The sequence below is a fragment of the Mytilus edulis genome, chromosome 2 (genome assembly GCF_963676685.1).
Source record: "Mytilus edulis chromosome 2, xbMytEdul2.2, whole genome shotgun sequence".
In the NCBI taxonomy this organism is placed as follows: domain Eukaryota; kingdom Metazoa; phylum Mollusca; class Bivalvia; order Mytilida; family Mytilidae; genus Mytilus; species Mytilus edulis.
Genome location: NC_092345.1, coordinates 100,392,478 through 100,414,584, shown reverse-complemented (window position 1 = coordinate 100,414,584; position 22,107 = coordinate 100,392,478). Strand labels below are relative to the sequence as shown.

Sequence of the window (22,107 nt, the reverse complement as noted above, 5' to 3'; positions counted from 1 at the left end):
ATATTGGTATTATTTACAAGATGTTTCAAAACTACTAAAGTCACAGTACCCAAATTGAACCTATTCAACAAGAATAGCTTCAGAAATCTAACAAGATACAATTATTTTATGCAACATATATCCTCCTGTATTGTATTTTCGACCTATTAAATTTTTTTCCCGAATTACTCTTTTATATGTCTGATCATAGACATGGCTTTTATTTTGAGAGTCACTAGTATACTTGTGCATAAAATAATTGTATCTGAAATATATTTTGATCTTTAATTTTTTGGTGGAAGAAGACTTCAATTTTGTCTGGATCTTAAAAAAGATAGGTGAAAAAACTACGAAAATAAGTGCTATTTAGATACCCTCTGACACATCAAACTGTTACGAAATATTTAGTCTACATGTAATTATGGTGAATAAAATTTAGAAAGTCTTTTTGTTGACCTTCAATAAAATATTATTATTCTTTAAAATTACCTTCAGATGAAGCCACCTACATGACCAACCACTTTTTAGGTTTCCAGGATTCCTTATTTGTCTGGTCACAAAATCCCTTTTTTAGACCACAAAAAAATGCCTTGGAAAAATGAAATTTGTTTACATCTTTGATTTCCTGTACTTAATTGGTGATCACAATACTGGTAAATTAGTATTAAATTTGTCTATGATACACAGGTAAAATAGCTACGGACGTTTCACGGCCGTGGTAATAAACGTCCGTAAAACATCCGTAATACGGATGTATTACGGATGAAACGGTTACGTCCGTAAAACGTCTGTAAAAATACATCCGTAAAACGTACGTGTAAAAACTGACGTAAAACGGATTGTCCGTTTCACGGACGTATCGTAAACGTACGTATTACGGACGTTTCTACAACATCCGTATTACGGCTGTATCATATTTAAAGATGTAAAAGTACCATGCATGATATACGCACGACTGCTTATACATGTATAAAGTAAAGTTCTTAACTTGCTTTCAACATTCTGCATGCCAGACATCATGGACATACATATGTATAGTGAATCTCTGCTTCAAGGCTATAACTTTAAATATTTGCATAATATGAGTACATACATGACATACATGTACTAATATAATTTTTTATTATTAAAATAATTAACTTTTGTTCATTATGAACATCCATTCGCAACTACCCTATATTTTAAGCCTAGAAATAGCGTACCAATTATCAATAAGCATTGTTAATGTCAGAATTTCTCTCCCATCAGCCCAAAGAGTCAATGAAAAATATGTAAAATGTAAAATAAAAAAAAATCCCTACCTATCCTATTTTTTCAAAGATGTAATAGCTGAATAGCATGAACACAGATATTATTTTATTTGACCTAATTACAAAAAAAAGAAATTGAAAAAAATCTTTCTATATTTTTTTCTAAAGGTTGTAATTACAATTAAGTTGAATTATAAATACAAAGAGTGCTTGGCAGTGGCAGATCCAAGGGGTCCGGGGGTTGGAACCCCCCCCCCCTTTTTGTTGGCCGATCAATGCATTTGAATTGGGACATATAGTTGGACCCCCCCCCCCCTGTTTTTAAAATGGCTGGATCTGCCCTAGTCCAAATAATTATGACGTCTTGAAAGGCTATTATAATTTTTTTCTTTGACGCCTTATGTCGAAGTAAGGCGTCAAAGAAAAAAATTATAATAGCCTTTCAAGACGTCATAATTATTTGGACTAGATCTGCCCCTGCTGGGTGTCTTTCAAACAACCAACTAATCATGCTAATGATGGATGGTTAAATAATTGCCATAAAAGCAGTTAAAACAATATAAAACATCTAACATTTAACCTTATTTGCAATGCTTGAGCAAAAATGACTGTAGTCTATGTATATATTGTACAAGGCTGAATTAAAATTACCTCATACCAGGTTTCACCAATGGCAATAGACCGGCCTGACTGTTGTCTAATATACTTGATTGTTGATCATTCTGATTATCTGTCCAAGTACAAAACTATGCTAACAAGAAATTGCACATGAGCATATAGAAAGTACCTGAAAAGTTTCAGATTGTTTAATGTCTGAAGTAGTTTCTACTCTTCAATGAGGATCATAAGATGCAGGGGGAAGGAAACACTCTTATCATGTTTTAATCACAACAACCAATGCAATAGTCACATGGTGTTCCTTCATCCCTTATACATTTTGTACCCGCCCTTTAATATATTAAAGCCCTTAGAATGTATAAGTTAAAGTAGTCTCAGAATCAATGTATGTAGAATAATGCCGGTAACATTAAAATGTTATCATACATTTATCCTCCTTTGGTGTGGAATAAGAGCAAATTACCTGCTAAGCTTCTATTTTATTGTGGGACTATGGGAAGAAAGGGGTACTATTTAAAGTATTTTTAGGCAAGACAGAAAATTAAAGTACAGGGCCTTTTGCTGTAGGTCTATTGTTAACGATGAAATTGGAAAGAGGATACCAATTACATTAATTTGTAACAAAAAATACAATCAAACGAGATAAGACAGAGAATAAAAGATAAAAATATCAATATTTAAAGTCCCTTTAAACTTACCATTAAACATAAACTGACTGATCCAGAAATTTGTATAAAGGGATGGGGGGGGGGGGGCACTGACTGTTAAAAAAACAGGCCCCACTAGTCATGCCATGTACTAGCGAACAGTTCGGAACTTCCCGTGGCTTCTCAAAATTTGGCAACCTACATCTCAATTGCAAATTTAGTAAGTACAATTTTGACTTGATTCGACATATTGACAAACATGATAACATAAGTGACACACTGACGACATTAAAAGATCAATGTAGGATAAAAAAAAATTAAATCAAATAGTTTAGGGGTGTGGTGGATGGGTAAACATTGCTGCAAGTTTTGCTTATCTCACATCAATTTTACATGTATATTCAATCATTTTTTTCCAAAATTAAGTAAAGAAGGTGGGGGGGGGGGGGGGGGGGGGGGCAGTGAAAAAACTATGTTAATTAAGTTTTGTTTATTCCACATTGAACTTTTGATGTCGTCCACAAGATCTTGTGAGCTTAACGTTGAATATAGGAGGAGAATTATAAAACAAAATATATTGTCAAGTCCAAAATTTAGCCATTTCAAGGATCTATCAGGCTGATAATGTAGCACTGGCTATTATTAGAATCTTAATTGTATCGAGTAAATCAAGGAGACAGTAGAAAAACTTATAAGATGTTTCCTAATAATCATGATTACAAAAGAGCTTGACACTAATTTTTAACTGAAGGTCTGTCCGATTGGTAAAATTTTGATTGCACTTAAATGAATACATAAGTGACCCCCCCCCCTTCCTCCCCCGCCCATAATAAGTGTCCAAGACTTTAATTCTTCTCTGATTTAAGCTAGGATGTGTATAGTAAGTAAGTCAGTAATTTTTATTGGTTTGAAATCCAGAATCATAGGATTGATACCAAGACAATACACATTGGTTATACACAAACATCATGACAAACATACAGACATATATATCATACCAAATTCATAAAGATTGTACTATATATATATATATACACAGCCATGTATCACCATCATTGCTGGTGATCCGATGGATAAATCTGTTGTAGAGTTGTCACTGACTGAGACGTTCTTATACATATAATAATTTCTGTGACTGTATCTTGCATTAATTTGTACTGAACAATAACATCTCCATGGCTTATATATCATGTAATGTAGTACGACGCTAGATTAAAACTGACGAGGAAAGGTAACACACGGCCACCGAAAACTTTATTCATTGTGAGGCCCAGGTGGTCGTGTGGCGGGACGGCTACAAAAGGGGGGGTAGGGGGGGTTCTAACTATGTCCCCCTGCAAATACATTGATCGTCCCAAAAAGGGGGGTCCAACCCCCCTGGATCCGCCACTGATGTATGATAATGTCATGTAGGCCTATGTCTCCGATTCATTTCTTCATAGTTTTATATAAAGCGGCCGTGACTCAGTGATTTGTAGACAAATCCTTGTTTATAACAGAGGCCTATTTTAAAATACTCAGTGTACCACTTCTGAACTTTTTTGTATTTATTTTCAATACTTAAATCCCCATTCTTGATTCCAGACCGGGTTCCGGACTAACTCTCAATCATGATATACGATCATATACGTAAATGATCGTAAAGTGTATTCTCGAAAGCTTGACAAATGGAATACGAAAACCCGGAAAAATCACCGTTGCCGTTTTTTACACTATGAGGTAGCAATAAACAGTTAGGAAAAAATATTAAAATTTGCCCTCATAAATTTTACCATCCCCTTTTCATTGCTTTCTTGCAATACTAAGCTTACTGTTTGTGTCATATATGTGCATATGTATGTAATCAGAATCTTCCATAGATTTTATATCCAGTATATAAAATGGTAAAATATAATTTCTTTTGGGTGTATCCATGGCAACAAGCTGCACTTATTTGCTATAAAATATTGCAAAAAGGGGGGGAAAGATGTCACATATTTCCCCAAAATTTGGCTAAATTAGAATTTCAATCGCTTGCAGTAATACCTTTTCTGAAACTGTGTACATATATCATTCAGTAGATCCAATGAAAATCATATGTCTTTCGTCTCATTTTTTTGTAAAATTGCGTCAAAAACTTCGTGTAGAAAAAAAGTGTTTGTAAACATTACATTAATTTCTGGACCGATGGCCGGTCAAGCTATGAAAATACGGATTGTCAAACAGAAAATAGCCCATAAAACATGTTAAAAACAATCGTGATGCTCTTATAAACCATCTTTGAAGGCTAAATTAGTACTCAGCTGTCTAAAAATGAATTTTATTACACAATAACTTTCCTATTTGAAAAATCCACAGGGGCCATAATGCGAAACTAAACTCCTAACTGTGTATTGCTACCTTAATAGTAAATATTTTTTTCGAATTCTCCCTTTTTACTAATTTTCTGTGTTCTGCTAGCTTAAACGAGTAAAATGGCCTTTCATTTTTTAAAATTGGTTGAGTAATGAATATTTTATGAAGGTTAGCAGTTGACACTGAAACGCGACAAAAAATGATTTAAAGAAAAATGCCAAGTCAAAGTGTAAAATCTTGTTTCTACCTCAATTTTTGGCCAAATCTTTAAAACTATACCTTTTTGTCAGCTTTTATAGTTGAAAATCTTAATAAGATATCTGATGATGCAAAATTGTACAAAATTTAGCAATTTCAAGCATGAAAATGTTAATCTTTATGTTTATTGCATACCTAAGCCTTGATTAAAAAACTTGGTAGTAGGGAATTAATTTCCTACATCTGATTCAACTATACATTTAATATATGCCAAAATGTAACATGAAATCTTGATAAAAATAATAGTTTGATATATTCGCAAGAAAAAAACAAACGCGTTCAATTTTTAGGCTACTACATGCACCCCAATCCTTCAGAAGTAACGGTTAAGCCGTTAGAGAACAAATATAAGCCTTGTGTCAAAATGTCTAATTTTGGTTGCTAAGGACTGTAAACAATAAAATGGACATGTATTGTCATTCTTAAAGACTTAATTCCCTCAGAAGTTGATTTAGAATCTAAATATCAATAGATTTGTGGTATGAAAAGGCTTAAATTATACAATTCTGAGCTTGGTAAGTATGCCATAAGGTAGCAATAAACAGTTAGGAAAAAATATTAAAATTTGCCCTCATAAATTTTACCATCCCCTTTTCATTGCTTTCTTGCAATACTAAGCTTACTGTTTGTGTCATATATGTGCATATGTATGTAATCAGAATCTTCCATAGATTTTATATCCAGTATATAAAATGGTAAAATATAATTTCTTTTGGGTGTATCCATGGCAACAATCTGCACTTATTTGCTATAAAATATTGCAAAAAGGGGGGGAAAGATGTCACATATTTCCCCAAAATTTGGCTAAATTAGAATTTCAATCGCTTGCAGTAATACCTTTTCTGAAACTGTGTACATATATCATTCAGTAGATCCAATGAAAATCATATGTCTTTCGTCTCATTTTTTTGTAAAATTGCGTCAAAAACTTCGTGTAGAAAAAAAGTGTTTGTAAACATTACATTAATTTCTGGACCGATGGCCGGTCAAGCTATGAAAATACGGATTGTCAAACAGAAAATAGCCCATAAAACATGTTAAAAACAATCGTGATGCTCTTATAAACCATCTTTGAAGGCTAAATTAGTACTCAGCTGTCTAAAAATGAATTTTATTACACAATAACTTTCCTATTTGAAAAATCCACAGGGGCCATAATGCGAAACTAAACTCCTAACTGTGTATTGCTACCTGACGCAACTCATCCATGGACGCTTGTCGGCTGCTGAATTCATGTTTTACAGTTAAAAAGAATGGAAAGATGTATACTAGTCTGATAGATAATACGAGGACCTCTGGTTTTTCAAAACTGTTGGATCAACAAGTTATTATAAACAGATAAATTGAAATGGTTTGCTTGTCGATTAACTTGAAGAAACCGGGTTTTAAACAAGAAAGTTGTGTGTCTTTTTGATGGATTATTTACATACCCGCTATTTTGTACTTGGAAAGCGCACCGAAAGGTAAATATTATCATGCAAATATTTAAGAAGATGCTAGTGGTATACTTTTCACGAAAAAACATTTTGAATTTATAAATTTCATCGCATGCAAACCCGAAAATCAGTCTGACAAAGATCAGAAGATTGGCAAGAACGGACGCAAGTCAACTCGACCCACTGCCAAAACGGCCTACTTTTTTAACAACACGTCTCCCTTTCTAAAAATGTCCCACTCTTGTTAAGGGAGCTACCACGTGAGTTTTATTGGAGGTGGGGGGGGGGGGTCACCATGTCACAGGCACTTGTCTCAGAAAAAATTTCCCTATATACCTTAATATAATACATATTTAATACATATATATAGGATTTTTTTTTCTGAGACAAGTGCCTGTGTGGGGGGTGCTTGGATGTTATTTGAAAAATATGCGGAACTGGAGTTCTGTCAACTTTTTAAAAAAAATGCAGGATAACATTTTTATCGTAGCCCCCACCCCATAAAAGTCAAGTGGTGGCTTCCTTACCAACTCGTCCTGCTTTAAAAAAAAATTGCCCTAATTCATATAAAAATGGTTAAAATCTGTAAAATATACTCCTGCAAAGAATGGCCTTGCCCAACTTGCATGACTTGGGTAAAATCCAAATGAATATAATTAATATTTAATTATATAAAAAATAAAAGTCTGCAAATTTGCCCTTATTTACATAAATTTGTACTTATCTAGACTACCTAGTTCAAATAATTATGACTTCTTGAAAGGCTATTACATTTTTTTTATTTGACGCCTTACTGTACATTAGAGTAAAGCGTCCAAAAAATAATATTATAATAGCCTTTCAAGACGTCATAATAATTTGGACTACTAGACTACCCAGAAATTAGAAAACACTGATATAAAAATTTAATATACATAAAATTGATAATGGAAATGGGGAATGTGTCAAAGAGACAACAACCCGACCATAAAGCAGACAACAGCAGAAGGTCACCAACATGTCTTCAATGCAGCAAGAAATTCCGGAGGCGTCCATCAGCTGGCCCCTAAACAAATATATATACTAGTTCAGTGATAATGAACGCCATACTAAACATGCTAAACTCCAAATCGTACACAAGAAACTAAAATTAAAAATAGTACAAGACTAACAAAGGCCAGAGGCTCCTGACTTGGGACAGGCGCAAAATTCAAGCGGGGTTTTAAACATGTTTATGAGATCTTAACCCTCCCCCTATACATGTACCTCTAGCCAATGCAGATGTATGATATCTATTGATGTAAATTGATGTGTCATTTCTGAAACCATGATTGTGGATTCATATTTATTATTAAATTATTATGTACATGTAATTTTATGTATTTATTTAGTGTATCATAATCTATTTGAACTTTTTTTTTAGCTTACTCAAAATCAAGCTGTTTGGGCCTCCTCTTGTACATGGGAAGTGGACTCCTTGAGAAGGTGAAAGGTCTGCTTTACATGTACGTAATGTTAATATAAAAATACAAAAAAATGTGGTGATCATGGTGATAGTGAATGAGAAAATAGAGGAATTTTTAAAAGTGTAAATTCACTTTTTTCCACTTATAAATCTGTCATATTGTAATTCTGATAATAATGTTTAAATTACATAATTAGGGAGCTACCATTTGATTTTTAGGGGGGGGGGGGGGGGGGGCTAGGATGAAAAATTTTGTCCTGCATTTTTTTTCAGTTGTAATTTCTGTCCTGCCTTTTTATTTTTCACTCTATTCGGTCCTGCATTTTTTTTATTAGTTTATTCCGACTTTTTTTTACCTAAATTGTCATCCTGCATTTTTTTTGCAAAGTGTCTCATCCTGCCTTTTTTTTACACTCAAAACTCCTGTCCTGCCTATTTTTTTCAAATTTCATCCTAGCCCCCCCATAAAAATCAAATGGTAGCTCCCTTATTTTCAAAATAAAATATTGTTTAGGTTGCTATAAACAGTTTCGTATAAAAACTAGGGGTTATTCCCCAACTAAAAATAGACATGGAGGGAAGTCCCTTTTTATCAACATAATTGGTGAAAAAGTATCATGTTTTTTGTATTTGGTTGTAAAGATATATTAATTAACTTCAATTAAAGCAGGTTGAATGATTAAAATAATTAAAAAAATTAGATTAAATATACATGTTTTGAGGGGAGACAACACTGTAAACAGTCTGTTTTTTTTGGCAGTGAAAATTGAAAACTTATTTGCAGACACTGTAGCTCTTTATGGAGCAGGCGAACGTACCCTGAAGCATGAATTTTTTGAAAGACCAGGTAAAAATCTATGAAATTCATACAACTTTGATTATGAAAAATGTGCAGGTATCATGTCTTCAGGGGTGTGCACATGACCTGATTTCAGGTTTTTGTCGAGCCTGCAACTTTTGTTGCAGAAAGCTCGACATAGGGATAGTGATCCGGTGGCGGCGGTGTTCACTTCTTAAAAGCTTTATATTTTAGAAGGTGGAAGACCTGGATGCTTCATACTTTGTATATAGATGCCTCATGTTACGAAGTTTCCGTCAGTCATATGTCCAATGTCCTTGACCTCATTTTCATGGTTCAGTGACCACTTGAAAAAAAAGTTCAGATTTTTCGTAATGTTGAATTCTCTCTTATTATAAGTAATAGGATAACTATATTTGATATGTGCGTACCTTGAAAGGTCCTCATGTCTGTCAGACAGTTTTCACTTGACCTCTACCTCATTTCATGGATCAGTGAACAAGGTTAAGTTTTGGTGGTCAAGTCCATATCTCAGATACTACAAGCAATAGGGCTAGTATATTTGGTGTATGGAAGGACTGTAAGATGTACATGTCCAACTGGCAGGTGTCATCTGACCTTGACCTCATTTTCATGGTTCAGTGGTTATAGTTAACTTTTTGTGTTTTGGTCTGTTTTTCTCATACTATATCAGTCAGGGGACTTACTTAAATTAGTGATTTTCTAAATCACTGATTCAAGTAACATTATTTCCATAAAGGTTGGAAGTTAGAGTTGTCTTTCTTTAATAATCACCTATTTAAGTAGTACAAATTAATCACTTAGTCTAGAAGAAGTGATATAATTTTATTGTAGCTTTAAATATAGAATACTAATGATCCAGGGACTAATTATGTTTCTAAACTAATCAGAACCAACATCTGTGTTGTCTAGGATGACCAAGTCATTTCAGGTGATGACCTTGTCCTGAATCTAGGATAATGACATAAAAATCACTTGTTTAAGTATCAGACCTCAATTTCCTTCCCAAAAATCACTTCTTTAAGTATCATTCTCTAAATAACCCCCACTAATTTCAACACCCCCGAACAGTGAAATTTTTATCGCGAACAGTAGAATTTTATTACATAATCTGAAAGATGAAACCTTGAACTTCACAGGAAAAATACTCCCACTGCTGGGGAAAATCTTTTAAGAAAGTATCAGTTCATTATGTAAAGCCATTATTATAGCATTTTTTCAACTAAAATAGAATTTTCAGCTAAATGATAGCATCAAAGGCATAAACCTTGCTACTTAAAAGAAGCAAAAAGTTTTTTTTTTTTTTAATTTTACTAATTAAAAGATATTATTTAAACCTATGTGTTTAAAATTTTGAAAAAACTACATAATCCCAATTTGTGACAAAACCTCAAATTTGCTACTCAAATAAGTGATTTAAAAATCACTTATTTCAGTAAGTCCCCTGACTGTATATGCAATAGGTCTACTTTATTTGTTGTATGGAATGATTGTAAGGTGTACCTATCTAGCAGGCAGATGTCATGTGACCTTGACCTCATTTTCATGGTTCAGTGGTCAAAGTTAAGTTTTTGAGTTTTGGTCTTTTTATCTAATACTATATGCCATAGGTCATCTATACATGCTATATTTGGTGTATGGAAATATTTTATGATCTTTATGTCAGTCGCGCAGGTTTTATTTGACCGTGACCTCATTTTCACAGTTCATTGCACAGTGTTAATTTTTTTGTGTTTTGGTCTATTTTTCTTAAACTATAAGTAATAGGTCAACTATATATGTTGTATAGAAGCATTGTTAGCTGTACATGTCTGCCTGGCATGGTTCATCTGACCTTGACCTCATTTTTAAGGTTCATTGGTCTGTGTTTAGTTACGTTGGTTAATGTTAAGTTTATGTGACAGTTGTATTAAAGCTTAGCTTTATACTTAGGACTATCAACATAATATCAATGATTAGTATAGAAGGCGAGACATTTCAGCGTGTGCACTCTTGTTTAAGCTTAAATTAGGCAATGTTTTTCCCAGTTTCTCTGGATAAAACTTTTTTATACTATTAAAAGTACACTTTTTTTTATTCCATTATAAACTAGAGAACATTCTGATTCCAGTGATATCTAGTTTTATACAAGTATCTTTATTAATCAGTCCACCACTAAGGGTCACTTATACATGGTCCCTCAAAATATGACGTCATAGAAAAAAACTGTTGATTGCACCCTTAACAAGAAAAGAAAACTCTCCACCAGAAATCAAGTGACATCGAAGTTAACTGTTAACAAATGGTTAATATGTACAACAATAGGTCACTTTACATCCTTCAACAATGACTATGAGCAAAGCCAATACTGCATATTCAGTTTTTAAGGACCCTATATGAGAATCACAAATTTGTAAATCAATTCAAACAAGAAAACTAAGAGACTGATTTATACATTGTAAAATATAAAAAACAGAACAAAAAAAAATATGATAAACATCAAGATAAGACAAATTGAACCACTAAATTACACTTATTTAGTTAGAAATATGTGTCGGATGACCCCTCTTGCTAACTAACATGCCAACATGACTAAAAATAGAACATAGGGGTAAAATGCAGTTTTTGGCTTATACATGTACGGTATCTCTGAAAGCAGAAACTAAAGCATTCAGAGCAAATTTGACCTGGTGTTAAAATGTTTACCAGGTTAAGAAGAGCTATCCTTTTTTTTCAGGGAAAGTTTGTTGGTCTAGTTTAAAAGATCAAAACTAAGCCAATTTTGCAAGATCAAATATTAAATGCAATTTTGGCAGATATTATAACTTCATTTCATTAAACATTATTTCTTTTAGCATTTTCAAAGAATGTACAAGTACAAGTACTTTGAGAAGTAGGAGAAGATAAGCAACAGAACAGAATTCATTTGGGTCATTGCTGTCTAGATTATATAGTGGATTCATAGATTGTCATTATATTGATTTATGTGCATATGAGCACAGAGGAGCAGTAGTCAATGAATAATTTTGTGATGAGAGGTATGTTTATATTAAAATGATGCCTAGTTTATTTGATAATTTTGCTCTCTTGTCAAACTCGGTAAATCATGGACATGTAGTTTCCAAGATTTATTTTAAAATTTGAGGTCATAGAGTTCCAAGTTTTGATTCTTGTTGTGGGCAAGTTTGAAAATTATCCATGTTAACAGCTAGAAGTGACAAATTATTTTTTTTACAAAACCATAAACAATTTAACTAAGATTTAACCCTTTCCTCCATGGAATTTTTTGTTTACAAACTTGATTCGCATAGGATTTTTTCAATAAAAAAAAAATCATCAGGTTTAAAGTATTAATGCATTGTAAAAACGAACATTTCATCAATGAAATTCAAGTCAGATATCCTCCTGAATATCCTTTTCATATTGGATACAATTTTTTTAAAGTCTTTTTTAATATGCAGACATTTTGTAGTCAATGCGTTTCAACTGAGGTACTACACAGGCGTCAAAAGGCGTCATTATGGAGTAAAGGGGTGGGGTCAAAAAGCGTCATTATGGAGGAAACGGTTAACCTCAAACTATTTAAAACAGAAAATGTTTTAGTTCTAATCTATAGCGTTATGCCCTTTATATACACAGAAAAAAGTCCCATAAAATCTAACTTGAGGAAAACTCAAAAGTGGCATTTTATATTTCCTTTGGAAATTAACATTGGAAGGAGAGATAACTCCGCAAAAATGAGTCCTTTTTTGGTCAGTTTTTGGTTGATTTTCTTGAAATTTATGTAAAGGCTTAAGCACGATACTTTTATGGAGTTATAAGTTTGTATTTGACTAAATTATATAATCATGATAATCTCCTGCTCATGAAATGTACAAAACCGAAGTGCATTTTTCATTAAAGAAATTGCAAATTTGAAGCTTTGAGACCATTTTGAAAAAATAATGTGAATATTTGGTATTGTTTATATCTGTATATTATATTCTTTCAGCATCTTACTTGTCTAAAGAAACTTTAAACCACAAAATGAAGAATACGTGCTTAATTATTTTTATCAAATTTGAGATTCTTAATTACCTTGACACCAAGCAATAGGTATGGGCTTTGCTCATTGTTGAAGGCCATACAGTGACCTATAGTTGTTAATGTCTGTGTCATTTTGGTCTTTTGTGGATAGTTGTCTCATTGGCAATCATACCACATCTTCTTTTTTATAATAACTTATGGTAAAGTGATTAATATTGTGCAATTGTAGTTATAATATAGGGATATTGCATGAATATTGTCATGAGTAAAATTTATATTGCACGAGCTTCGAGTGCAATTTTTGTTCTACAAGGGACAATATTTCCCAACATTCATGCAATAATTTTGAAGATGTATTGCACTGGTGCAATACTATAGGGTTATTGCATGAATATTGGGGAATATTGTCCTGAGTTGAATTTTATATTGCATAAGCTTGCGAGTGCAATATATGTTCTACGAGGGACAATATACCCCAATATTCATGCAATAACCCTTTTATTGTATAGCAATATAATATTTGAAAGTAAAAATTGGTTTAAACTAAGAGTTTGTCATTGATAACGTCATGATTTTTTGAAGATTTTTGCACTAGTGCAATATTATCAGATTATTACATGGCATTTTTCATATCGCATGTATTATCAGCCCTAGGTTCAATATCAGCCCAAGAGCCGCATGGCTCGAGGGCTGATAATACATGCGATATGAAAAATGACATGTTATGATCTTTTTATCATATGCTTCAACAGTAGAGCAAAATAACAGATTCATATATTGATCCTTCTACGTGGTTCCCGAAAAGATCTTGAAAGAGTAAAAAGTTCACGGACGTTGGACCCAAAATTTGATACATTCAATAAGAAATCTTTCTATCATATGCCTCAACAGAGAGAAAAAAAAACCCAACATTTTAATATGGACGAATCGACAAAAAAATAATTCAACAATATACATGATGAAAATTGTTTGGAAAAGTCAACTTTTTTTAAAGTAACTTTCTAAATTATGTTTCAGAAAAACTTAAAAAATGCATTTATTTAATATTTTTTTTTAATTTAACTTAATTATTTTACACAATATACTTTCCAGTATTCATATAATTGTTTTGTACACTGCTTTGTAATGTTTTTCACTGAAAACGTAGCATTAAGGTGTATTTTCCGGAATTTGCCGAGTATCACCGAAATGCCATGTGATAACGTTACGGAAAGGCATGTGATAACAATCGAAGCATGTGATAAACTTTTCATATCAGCCCGCTAAGCACCAATTCGAAAAATATAGAAAATACTTTAATTTAATGCTATTATCATACGGTAAAAATCATATGTTATTAAGTCTAAGTATATGATAATAGAATTTATTGCACGCTAACTTTTAGTTATTTTTCTGTGGGAAATATTATATTGCTATGCAATAATAGAATTTATTGCACACTAACTTTTGGTTACTTTCTGTAGGAAGTATTATATTGCTACATGTATGCAAAAATTCTTATAATTAGTGCTTCACTTAAATGTTGACAAGTTTCTTACTCCTTGATACAGGTCCTAATTTGGATTGTAAATAAATATTTGACATATTATATGTTTCTGAATAAATGTAGTCAAAGAACTTGAAATTGGTTACACAGCTACTTTTGCATCTATGTACTATTTCTGAACCAAAAAATATGTAGTACTGTAGCTTCGGAGGCGACGGCATCAACAATGTATTAGTTTGTGATTAGGTCTAGTTTATGGTGAACCACATGTGATAGGATAATCATATTTGGTATGCAGTTGTATAAGCATTGGCACATCTCATTTCCATGGAGATTATTTGGCCCTGCCTTCTCAGTCATGGTCTATTGACTTCGAAACTTTTGCTCATGCATGTATTAGTTTGTGATTAGGTCAGTTTATGGGGAACCACAAGTGGTAAGTCAATGATATTTGGTATGCAGTTGTATAAGCATTGGTATATCTCATTTCCATGGAGATAATTTGGCTCCGCCCCCTTAGTCATGGTCTATTGACTTTGAAATTTTTTCTAAGTTATCATGTATTAGTTTGTGATTAGGTCAGTTCAAGGGGAACCATTAGTGGTTGGGCAATGTTAATTGGTATTCAGTTGTATAAGCATTGGCACATCTCATTTCCATGGAGAATATTTGGCCTCGCCCCATCAGTCACAGTCTAATGACTTTGAAACTTATCTTAGTTTACATGTATTAGTTTGTGATTAGATCAGTTTAAGATAAACTGCTTATGTTTAGTCAATAATATTTGGTATGCAAATTTATTGGCATTTGCAAGTATTGTTTCCATGGAGATTATATAGCCCCACCCCCTCATCATGGTTCATTGACTGTGAAACTTTTACATAGTTTACACATTAATGTTTGTAATTAGGTTTGGGAACGACTTATACATGTACCGTACCTAAATGTTACAATAATTTTTAAGTAAAGAAAGTTATGATACTAAATATCAAAAGTAAATGTCCAGTACTACAGATTTTAAATACAGAAACATTACCTATGCAAAAGTAGCAGTTTATATGAATTCAAGAATTGAATCTACATGTATATTCAATTAAAGATTTCTTGCTGTTGTGCAATACACTGGGCTGTTGCGCAATAATTGGTTAATCTGTTGTCAGACTGCAAACAAACAATAATTTCTCAATGTCACATATATATCAGAAATTTATAAAAAGAAAACTAAAAGGAGGTTTTCTTAATAGCTATAAATCGGTCATCAAAGTTTAACGAAATTTTAAGGATACATGTATTTCCAAAAACTTGAAAGTCACCCCTTTTCTTATGACATGTATGAAGAAAATCTTATAACTCAGAAACTGACAAACTTAAATTTATAAAAATCAAATGGGAGCTTACAACAAAAAATATGAACAATTTAACTAAGTTTCATGATATTCGGCATTTTTATGTCCCACTCAACGAAGTTTTGGGGGTATAATGTTTTTGACCTGTCTGTCTGACGTCAAGTCCTGTTTCTTGTCATCACAACTGTTCTCAAACCACACAACAGAATTTCATGAAATCTTTTTAGATAATAAGGACATACAATGTAGATGTGCATATCGACAGGAAATTAAGATTCAATTTTTTTTTTTTAGGAGTTAAGCCCCTTTGAACTTATTTGCTTTATTACTACTTCAACAGTTTGTCATTGCAACTCCTCTGAATCCACACAACAGAATTTCTTGAAACTTAGTAGATAATAAGGACATACTATGTAGATGTGCATATTGACAGGAAATTATGATTCAATTGAAGTTTATCAATTGCCAAGGTACATTGAAAGGTTGTTCTTTTATTAAAATCTGCACATACATGTATATAGGATTTTTTTATAAGCTTAAACTTGATCTTCTTTCTGTTGTTAGCTTACATTTTGTTTCAATTTACTTAAAAGTAAAAGTATATAGGAAAGGTATAAATTAGTGAGCATCGGTTCATACTACATATAGTTTTTGTCTGGACTTCTTGATTAATTTATATATATATATATACAATTTTAGCTTGTTACCAAATGAAAGGAAAGGACATTATTGGCAAGGATTGATATTACTGGTGAACATGTATGTCATGTAGGTGTGAATGCCCTGCAAAACAGACCTGATATCAAAGTAAGTTCATCTGTAGAATTGCAGTTAATTTAAATAATTTTATGTTATCTACCTAAAACTGTTTCAAGTTTAATTGTACATGTACAGTGTTGCTTATTTTTCTCACTTTCTGATTCAATGCATGCATTAAGCCTTACTCTGCTCGCCTCCTTCTGCTCCATACACACACACTTGAGATGTCAGAAATTCAGACTATCATAGCATTTACATTACAAACTTACCGAGTCAGACTGGCCAATATTATGTTTTGATAAGTAAACGTTGTTATTTAGAAAACATAAAATATTTGCCACTGGACATTCAAATAAGCAAAAAAAAAACCGACCAGTTAATGATTTTGCATTAACAGAATGAATTTGCAAACATATAACAATTAGCTTAGGGCTATTCCAGAAAAAAATGTATGGGGGGGTTGGAAGGCACGTTGTATTAATAATAATGGGTGATGGGTATCAGAGCAACTTTTCACACTATAATGCACTATAATTCTCAATTACAATTGTCTTGGTGGCGGGTGCTGACAAAAACTGCCTTCCAACCCCCCAACCCCATACATTTTTTTCTGGAATAGCCCTTATGTAATTCATGGAAGTTAGATTTATATTCTTTATGAATATTTTATTTCAGTTACCATCACAGTGAAGAATAACCAATACCATGAATACAGGACACAGAAGACTACCTCACAAACTTGGGAATTTTACAAAAAATAGAACGTTTAAATTTACAAAGAAGACATTTATTTTGACATTCATAGACTTGGAAAGTAGAGAAATTATAATGTGAATATAAATCCTTGGAAATAAAATTTTGAACTTTGAAGAAGATTGAAGATTATGTTTTTTCTAAGAAAGTTTGAAGAAAAAGGATACATTCAAAACTGTAAAAAGGAAACAATACAGTATTCTCAATTTATACTCTTGAGATCAATTACTCTTGATATATAATTAAAAGGACTTATAAAAGTAAGGACATTTGGTTGAATTGCCAATGAGAAAAATATCCACCAGAGTTCACATGATGTGATAGTGAGCTATTATAGGTATCCATATGTCCTCCAACAATGAAAAAAATGAACTATATAGTGTGTTGTGAAAGGGTTTGAACATGACAAATAGAGAAAACTAAGAGCCTTGTTTTATCAAGTTAATACATGAAAGCAAAATATGAACCAAAGACCACCACTGAAATACTTCTGATTATTGTTGATTTACTCTTGAAATATCATGTAAAATGTTTAAAAAGATACCATCAATATTCAACTTGTTAAACAACAAGTCACTGTATGACAGAAAGTTCTTTGACAAAATCCTTGTATGTGTATTGCATCAGAATATTTTTTTTAGATAGAACACTAGGAGACTATATACATGATATAAGGAAATGCAAATAAAAAGTATCATCACCTTAAAAAAAAGTATAGCATTTTATCATTGACAGTTCCATCAAAAGTTTCAGCAATACAATGCAAGCCAACTGTTACATAAAAATCAAACTATACTATACACTATAATAAGTGTGTTATATATACTACAATAAGTGTGTTATATACTATAATATATATATATTATAATGCATAATTATAATAGACGTTATACGTCCGTGGTACAAAACATCCGTATTACGTCCGTGGTACTAAACGTCCGTAATACGGACGTGGTACTAAATATCCGTATTACGGACGTTTTACGGACGTTTTACGGATGGGAAGCAACGGACGTTTTACGTCCGTGGTACTATTCGTCCGTAGACGTGCCGTATAATACGGACGTTTTACGGATTTTTTACGGACGTAAAACGTCCGTAGCTATTTTACCTGTGTACTGGTATAACATTTTGTTCTTGTATAAAATAGAGTACAACTGGGCAATATGATTTTTAAAGCTGTTTAAAAAAAAAATTAAAATAGTTATCAATAAGTAGTGTAAAGACTTCAGTAATAGTAAGAGAAAACCTGACCATGTGCAATGCCAAAATAGATGTGTAGACAGTACCATTTAAAGTGCATGGGTATGACTATACTATTTCGTATGATTTAGATTTACAAGTACTGAGAACAATATCATTAATCATTGTTAATTATACCAATAAAAAATATTAAGGAATTCTATTGGTGGCCAATTAACCAAAACTGCTCCAGACTCAGAATCTCAAAGTAGATTGATAAACTACATCTGTACATGTTGTACTTATTACATTTTGTATTGAAATCATTGCCCTTCAAACTACATGTATAATCACAGAATTTTATTTTTATGCCGATTTTTCAGTTAGTAAGGAACAGATTCTCAATCTGCAGATACATTTACCAAAGGACTGGAGCAGTAGTTTCAAAAACTATAGAACATATCTAATCGTTGCTGTTGATACAAGTGGATCTATGGGTGGCAGTCCAATAAGACAGGTATGTTGAGAGTAGGCCTGTGGCCTGTAGTCCAATAGAGCAGGTACATTTGTACGGTACATCTATAATATTTGTATTTAGAGAGGATCTGTTGGTCATAGCTATATAAAGCCAGTTTATTGATAGAGAAGCTAGTTGCATGGAAAAAAGTAGAGCAGGTATATTTGATTTTCTGTTGGTGGTTATTTTACATAATTGGTCAATTTCAGTTCCTTGATATGTTGCCTTAAGCTATGTAGAAAGGAGTTTTGAATGGTCACAAATTTAAAGAAATTGAATTTCTTTTGCAAATGATATACAGAAGAATTGTAATATATAGACAATGATTATTAGAAGATATTGTATGTATTGATTGATTGTTCATATTCCTGCAAAAGCAGTGTCTTGAGTGAATTAGTTAAAGACGTCTTCTCTGGTGGTTTAAGTTGCCTTGATCAATGACATCTCATTTGTCTAATTTTTACAAAGAAAAAATAAACTTTAGTAAAAAATCTTGGTTAAAAAGTATGGAGGGTAAACATCAATAAAAGATCAAGCTAACTTGCAAAGTAACAAAAGTAGATGCATATTTATAATGGATAACTATTCTATTCTACTGAGTTAAGTGATATAATCTGTTTCTCTAATAACATATAGAAAAATACTGAATTTAGTGTTCTGAATTGATTTGTTGGGAAAATATTCATTTACATTTAATTTTGTCAACTACATTTTGATTTATTAACAGGTAAAAACTGCCCTCCATGAGCTCCTGTCTCAGACTATACCCTGCAGTGACATAAAGACAGATGTTATTTCTTACAACAGTCAAGTGTCCTTGTTGGAACTCAATACAGAAAATTATCAGGAGAAAGTTGATGAACTCAAGGCATCATCAATGACAAACTTTATCATTGTATTTGACAAGCTTGATACACTACTATCAAAATATGGTTTGTATTGATTTAAATTTCTTCAGGTGACCCCCCTAACCAAACACAGCTATTCTATCCCTTTGCACCAAATTACCAAGTTATTAGAGCTACTATTTTTGTCATAACCCTTAACCAAATGGAGCAAAACATCTAAGTTTTTGATATGTCTAAAGTGATAGTTTTTTATATCGATTACTTGCACTGTCATTTTCTCTCTGTCGTAAATATGTTTAACATCACAATACCCAAATTGCACCTATTCAACAAAAATAGCTGCTGAAATCTTACATGTTATATTTGGGACAAATTAATAAATTTGTATGTTTATGATTTGACATTTTACACAATTTTCAACCTAGGTAAATGGAGCATACTTATGTCACATGGTCTTATTTTGTAGAGCATTCCTATGACAGAGCAATAGTGGTTTTTATGACTGATGGCCAGGATACAGCTAACAATTTTGAAATGGTCAATAAAAGAGCTGTCAGCTGGAAAACAAGAATAGATTCATTAAGCATACCTGTCACTGTTCATTCTGTAGGCTTCTCAAAAGGTTTGTTACATCAATTTATTACAAATTATGGATTTATAATATAATATCACTGGACAAACAATAAGTTAAAGGTTAATTAAAATGGAAAAAAGACAAAAAGGGCAAGTAATCACTCATAAAATATTACACATGTACCTTGAAATTAAAGACCAGACCTCAGCTGAACTCTTGTACTCTGGAATGGTTACCAATTCCTGCTCTACTAGTTACACATATCATGTTGCTCATGATAAGTAAAAAGTTCATGTTTGGTGAATATAGATATAAATACTTAATGCTCTTGATTATCTAATCATGAAATCATAAACTCACAAACATTTTCAAGTTTTCAGTGAGCATATTATACATTTATTTCCCTTGCCTAAGGGAAATATGAAGATTTGTTCACCCAAGAAAAATCATATTTCACGAGGTCATCGCCCGAGGAAAATATGACTTTTTGAGGTTGAACAAATCTTCACATCTCATGAAACCAAGGGAAATGAATGTTTTATTCCACTGCCTATACTTTTTTTTACTTCTGAATATAAAATTTCATAATTGTTTTCTTATCCATTATGTTTTATAACTAAACACAACATACACAATGATAATCAGTACTGATTTATAGTTAATTATTTATTTATTCTTTTCTATTTGTTTTTAGATTTGAAATAATTTTTAAAACAAACCCTATCGAAATGAAGCCCTTGTGAAATGAATATTTTAGGGTGAACAAATCTTCATATCTCCCTCAGGCACAGGAAATAAAATAAAATGTAGATTGTTTGACGTCACATGTGATAGTTTTAACCAATCAAAATGTTGATTTCGCTATCAAAATCAACATGCAGTGGAATAATATAAAATATTCAGGATCTCTACCGAGGATATTGGTTCATATTCCCTGCCACTGTTTTATATCTCCTAATCTTTAGGGGAAAGAAAAATAGGTCACTGACAGAAAATATGAACCTATATCCCCCATTGAAACTCAAATAATAATTATATTATTCTGGAGTGCCCTGATTTCAATATTAGATACCTTTCTGATTGTTGTTTTTGTTCACATGGTACAAGTGACCAATCAAATTGCAGTATAAGCTCAGATATTTCACTAGAGTATAATATTACTGGTGTTACATTTATGTGAATATGAAATGCTATTTTTGTCAAAGACCCTCTTATATAATTAATTATATTAATTGAGTTCATTCACAGATCACCAGTTTAAGTTTTTGAAAGATTTGACTGAGGCTGGCGAGGGAACAGGGATGTTTAGGTACTGTGAGCCGAGTGAGGGTCCAGATTCATTGACAAAGAAATTACAGGAACTGTTTGATTTTATTGTGCAAGGGTAAATATCATTTAGGAATGGCATGATGTTATAATAAAGCAGTTGCAATGCCATATCGAAACTATAATAAGTATGCCTTGTTATAAATACTGCCTATATCATAATGATATTATTATTATTATTATGATAACCGTCCTTATGAATAAATGGTGATGTGGAATATATGTCAATGAGACAGCAACTCGAAGAAAAAAAATGACCAAAAGACATTAGAGGAAAACATTTAGTCTTCAAAAAGGTTTTTCCACACATACTGTCAAATTTTTAATCATTCTAAGCAGTATTTTCCAATGTGATTTAATTGAGAAAAAAGATTTATGCTCAATGTATTTTTGGAATGTCTGCAGATAGCGATAATTAGTAAAATAAAAAATCATAGGCCAGTTCATGCATAGTTTTCAGCTTGGTCTAAGTAAATTCATTATTGCATGTAAAATGAAATCATGGACACCTAAATTTTTTTATAA

The 22,107-nt window shown here is 32.2% G+C and overlaps 1 protein-coding gene and 1 long non-coding RNA gene across 2 annotated transcripts in view; both read left to right on the top strand.

Moving 5' to 3' along the window:
* Window positions 1–22,107, top strand: part of LOC139513709 (uncharacterized) — a 52,001-nt gene that overhangs the window by 478 nt on the left and 29,416 nt on the right. Inside the window, exons 2-5 of the mRNA XM_071302457.1 lie at window positions 18,701–18,834; window positions 19,562–19,766; window positions 20,149–20,304; window positions 21,505–21,640. Coding sequence (XP_071158558.1) covers window positions 18,701–18,834; window positions 19,562–19,766; window positions 20,149–20,304; window positions 21,505–21,640 — 631 coding nt within the window. The remainder of the gene's footprint in view (window positions 1–18,700; window positions 18,835–19,561; window positions 19,767–20,148; window positions 20,305–21,504; window positions 21,641–22,107) is intronic.
* Window positions 6,286–17,074, top strand: LOC139513710 (uncharacterized). The gene is made up of 5 exons (XR_011662501.1): window positions 6,286–6,549; window positions 7,925–8,006; window positions 11,621–11,803; window positions 16,323–16,430; window positions 17,058–17,074. It is a non-coding gene; the product is annotated as an uncharacterized lncRNA (long non-coding RNA).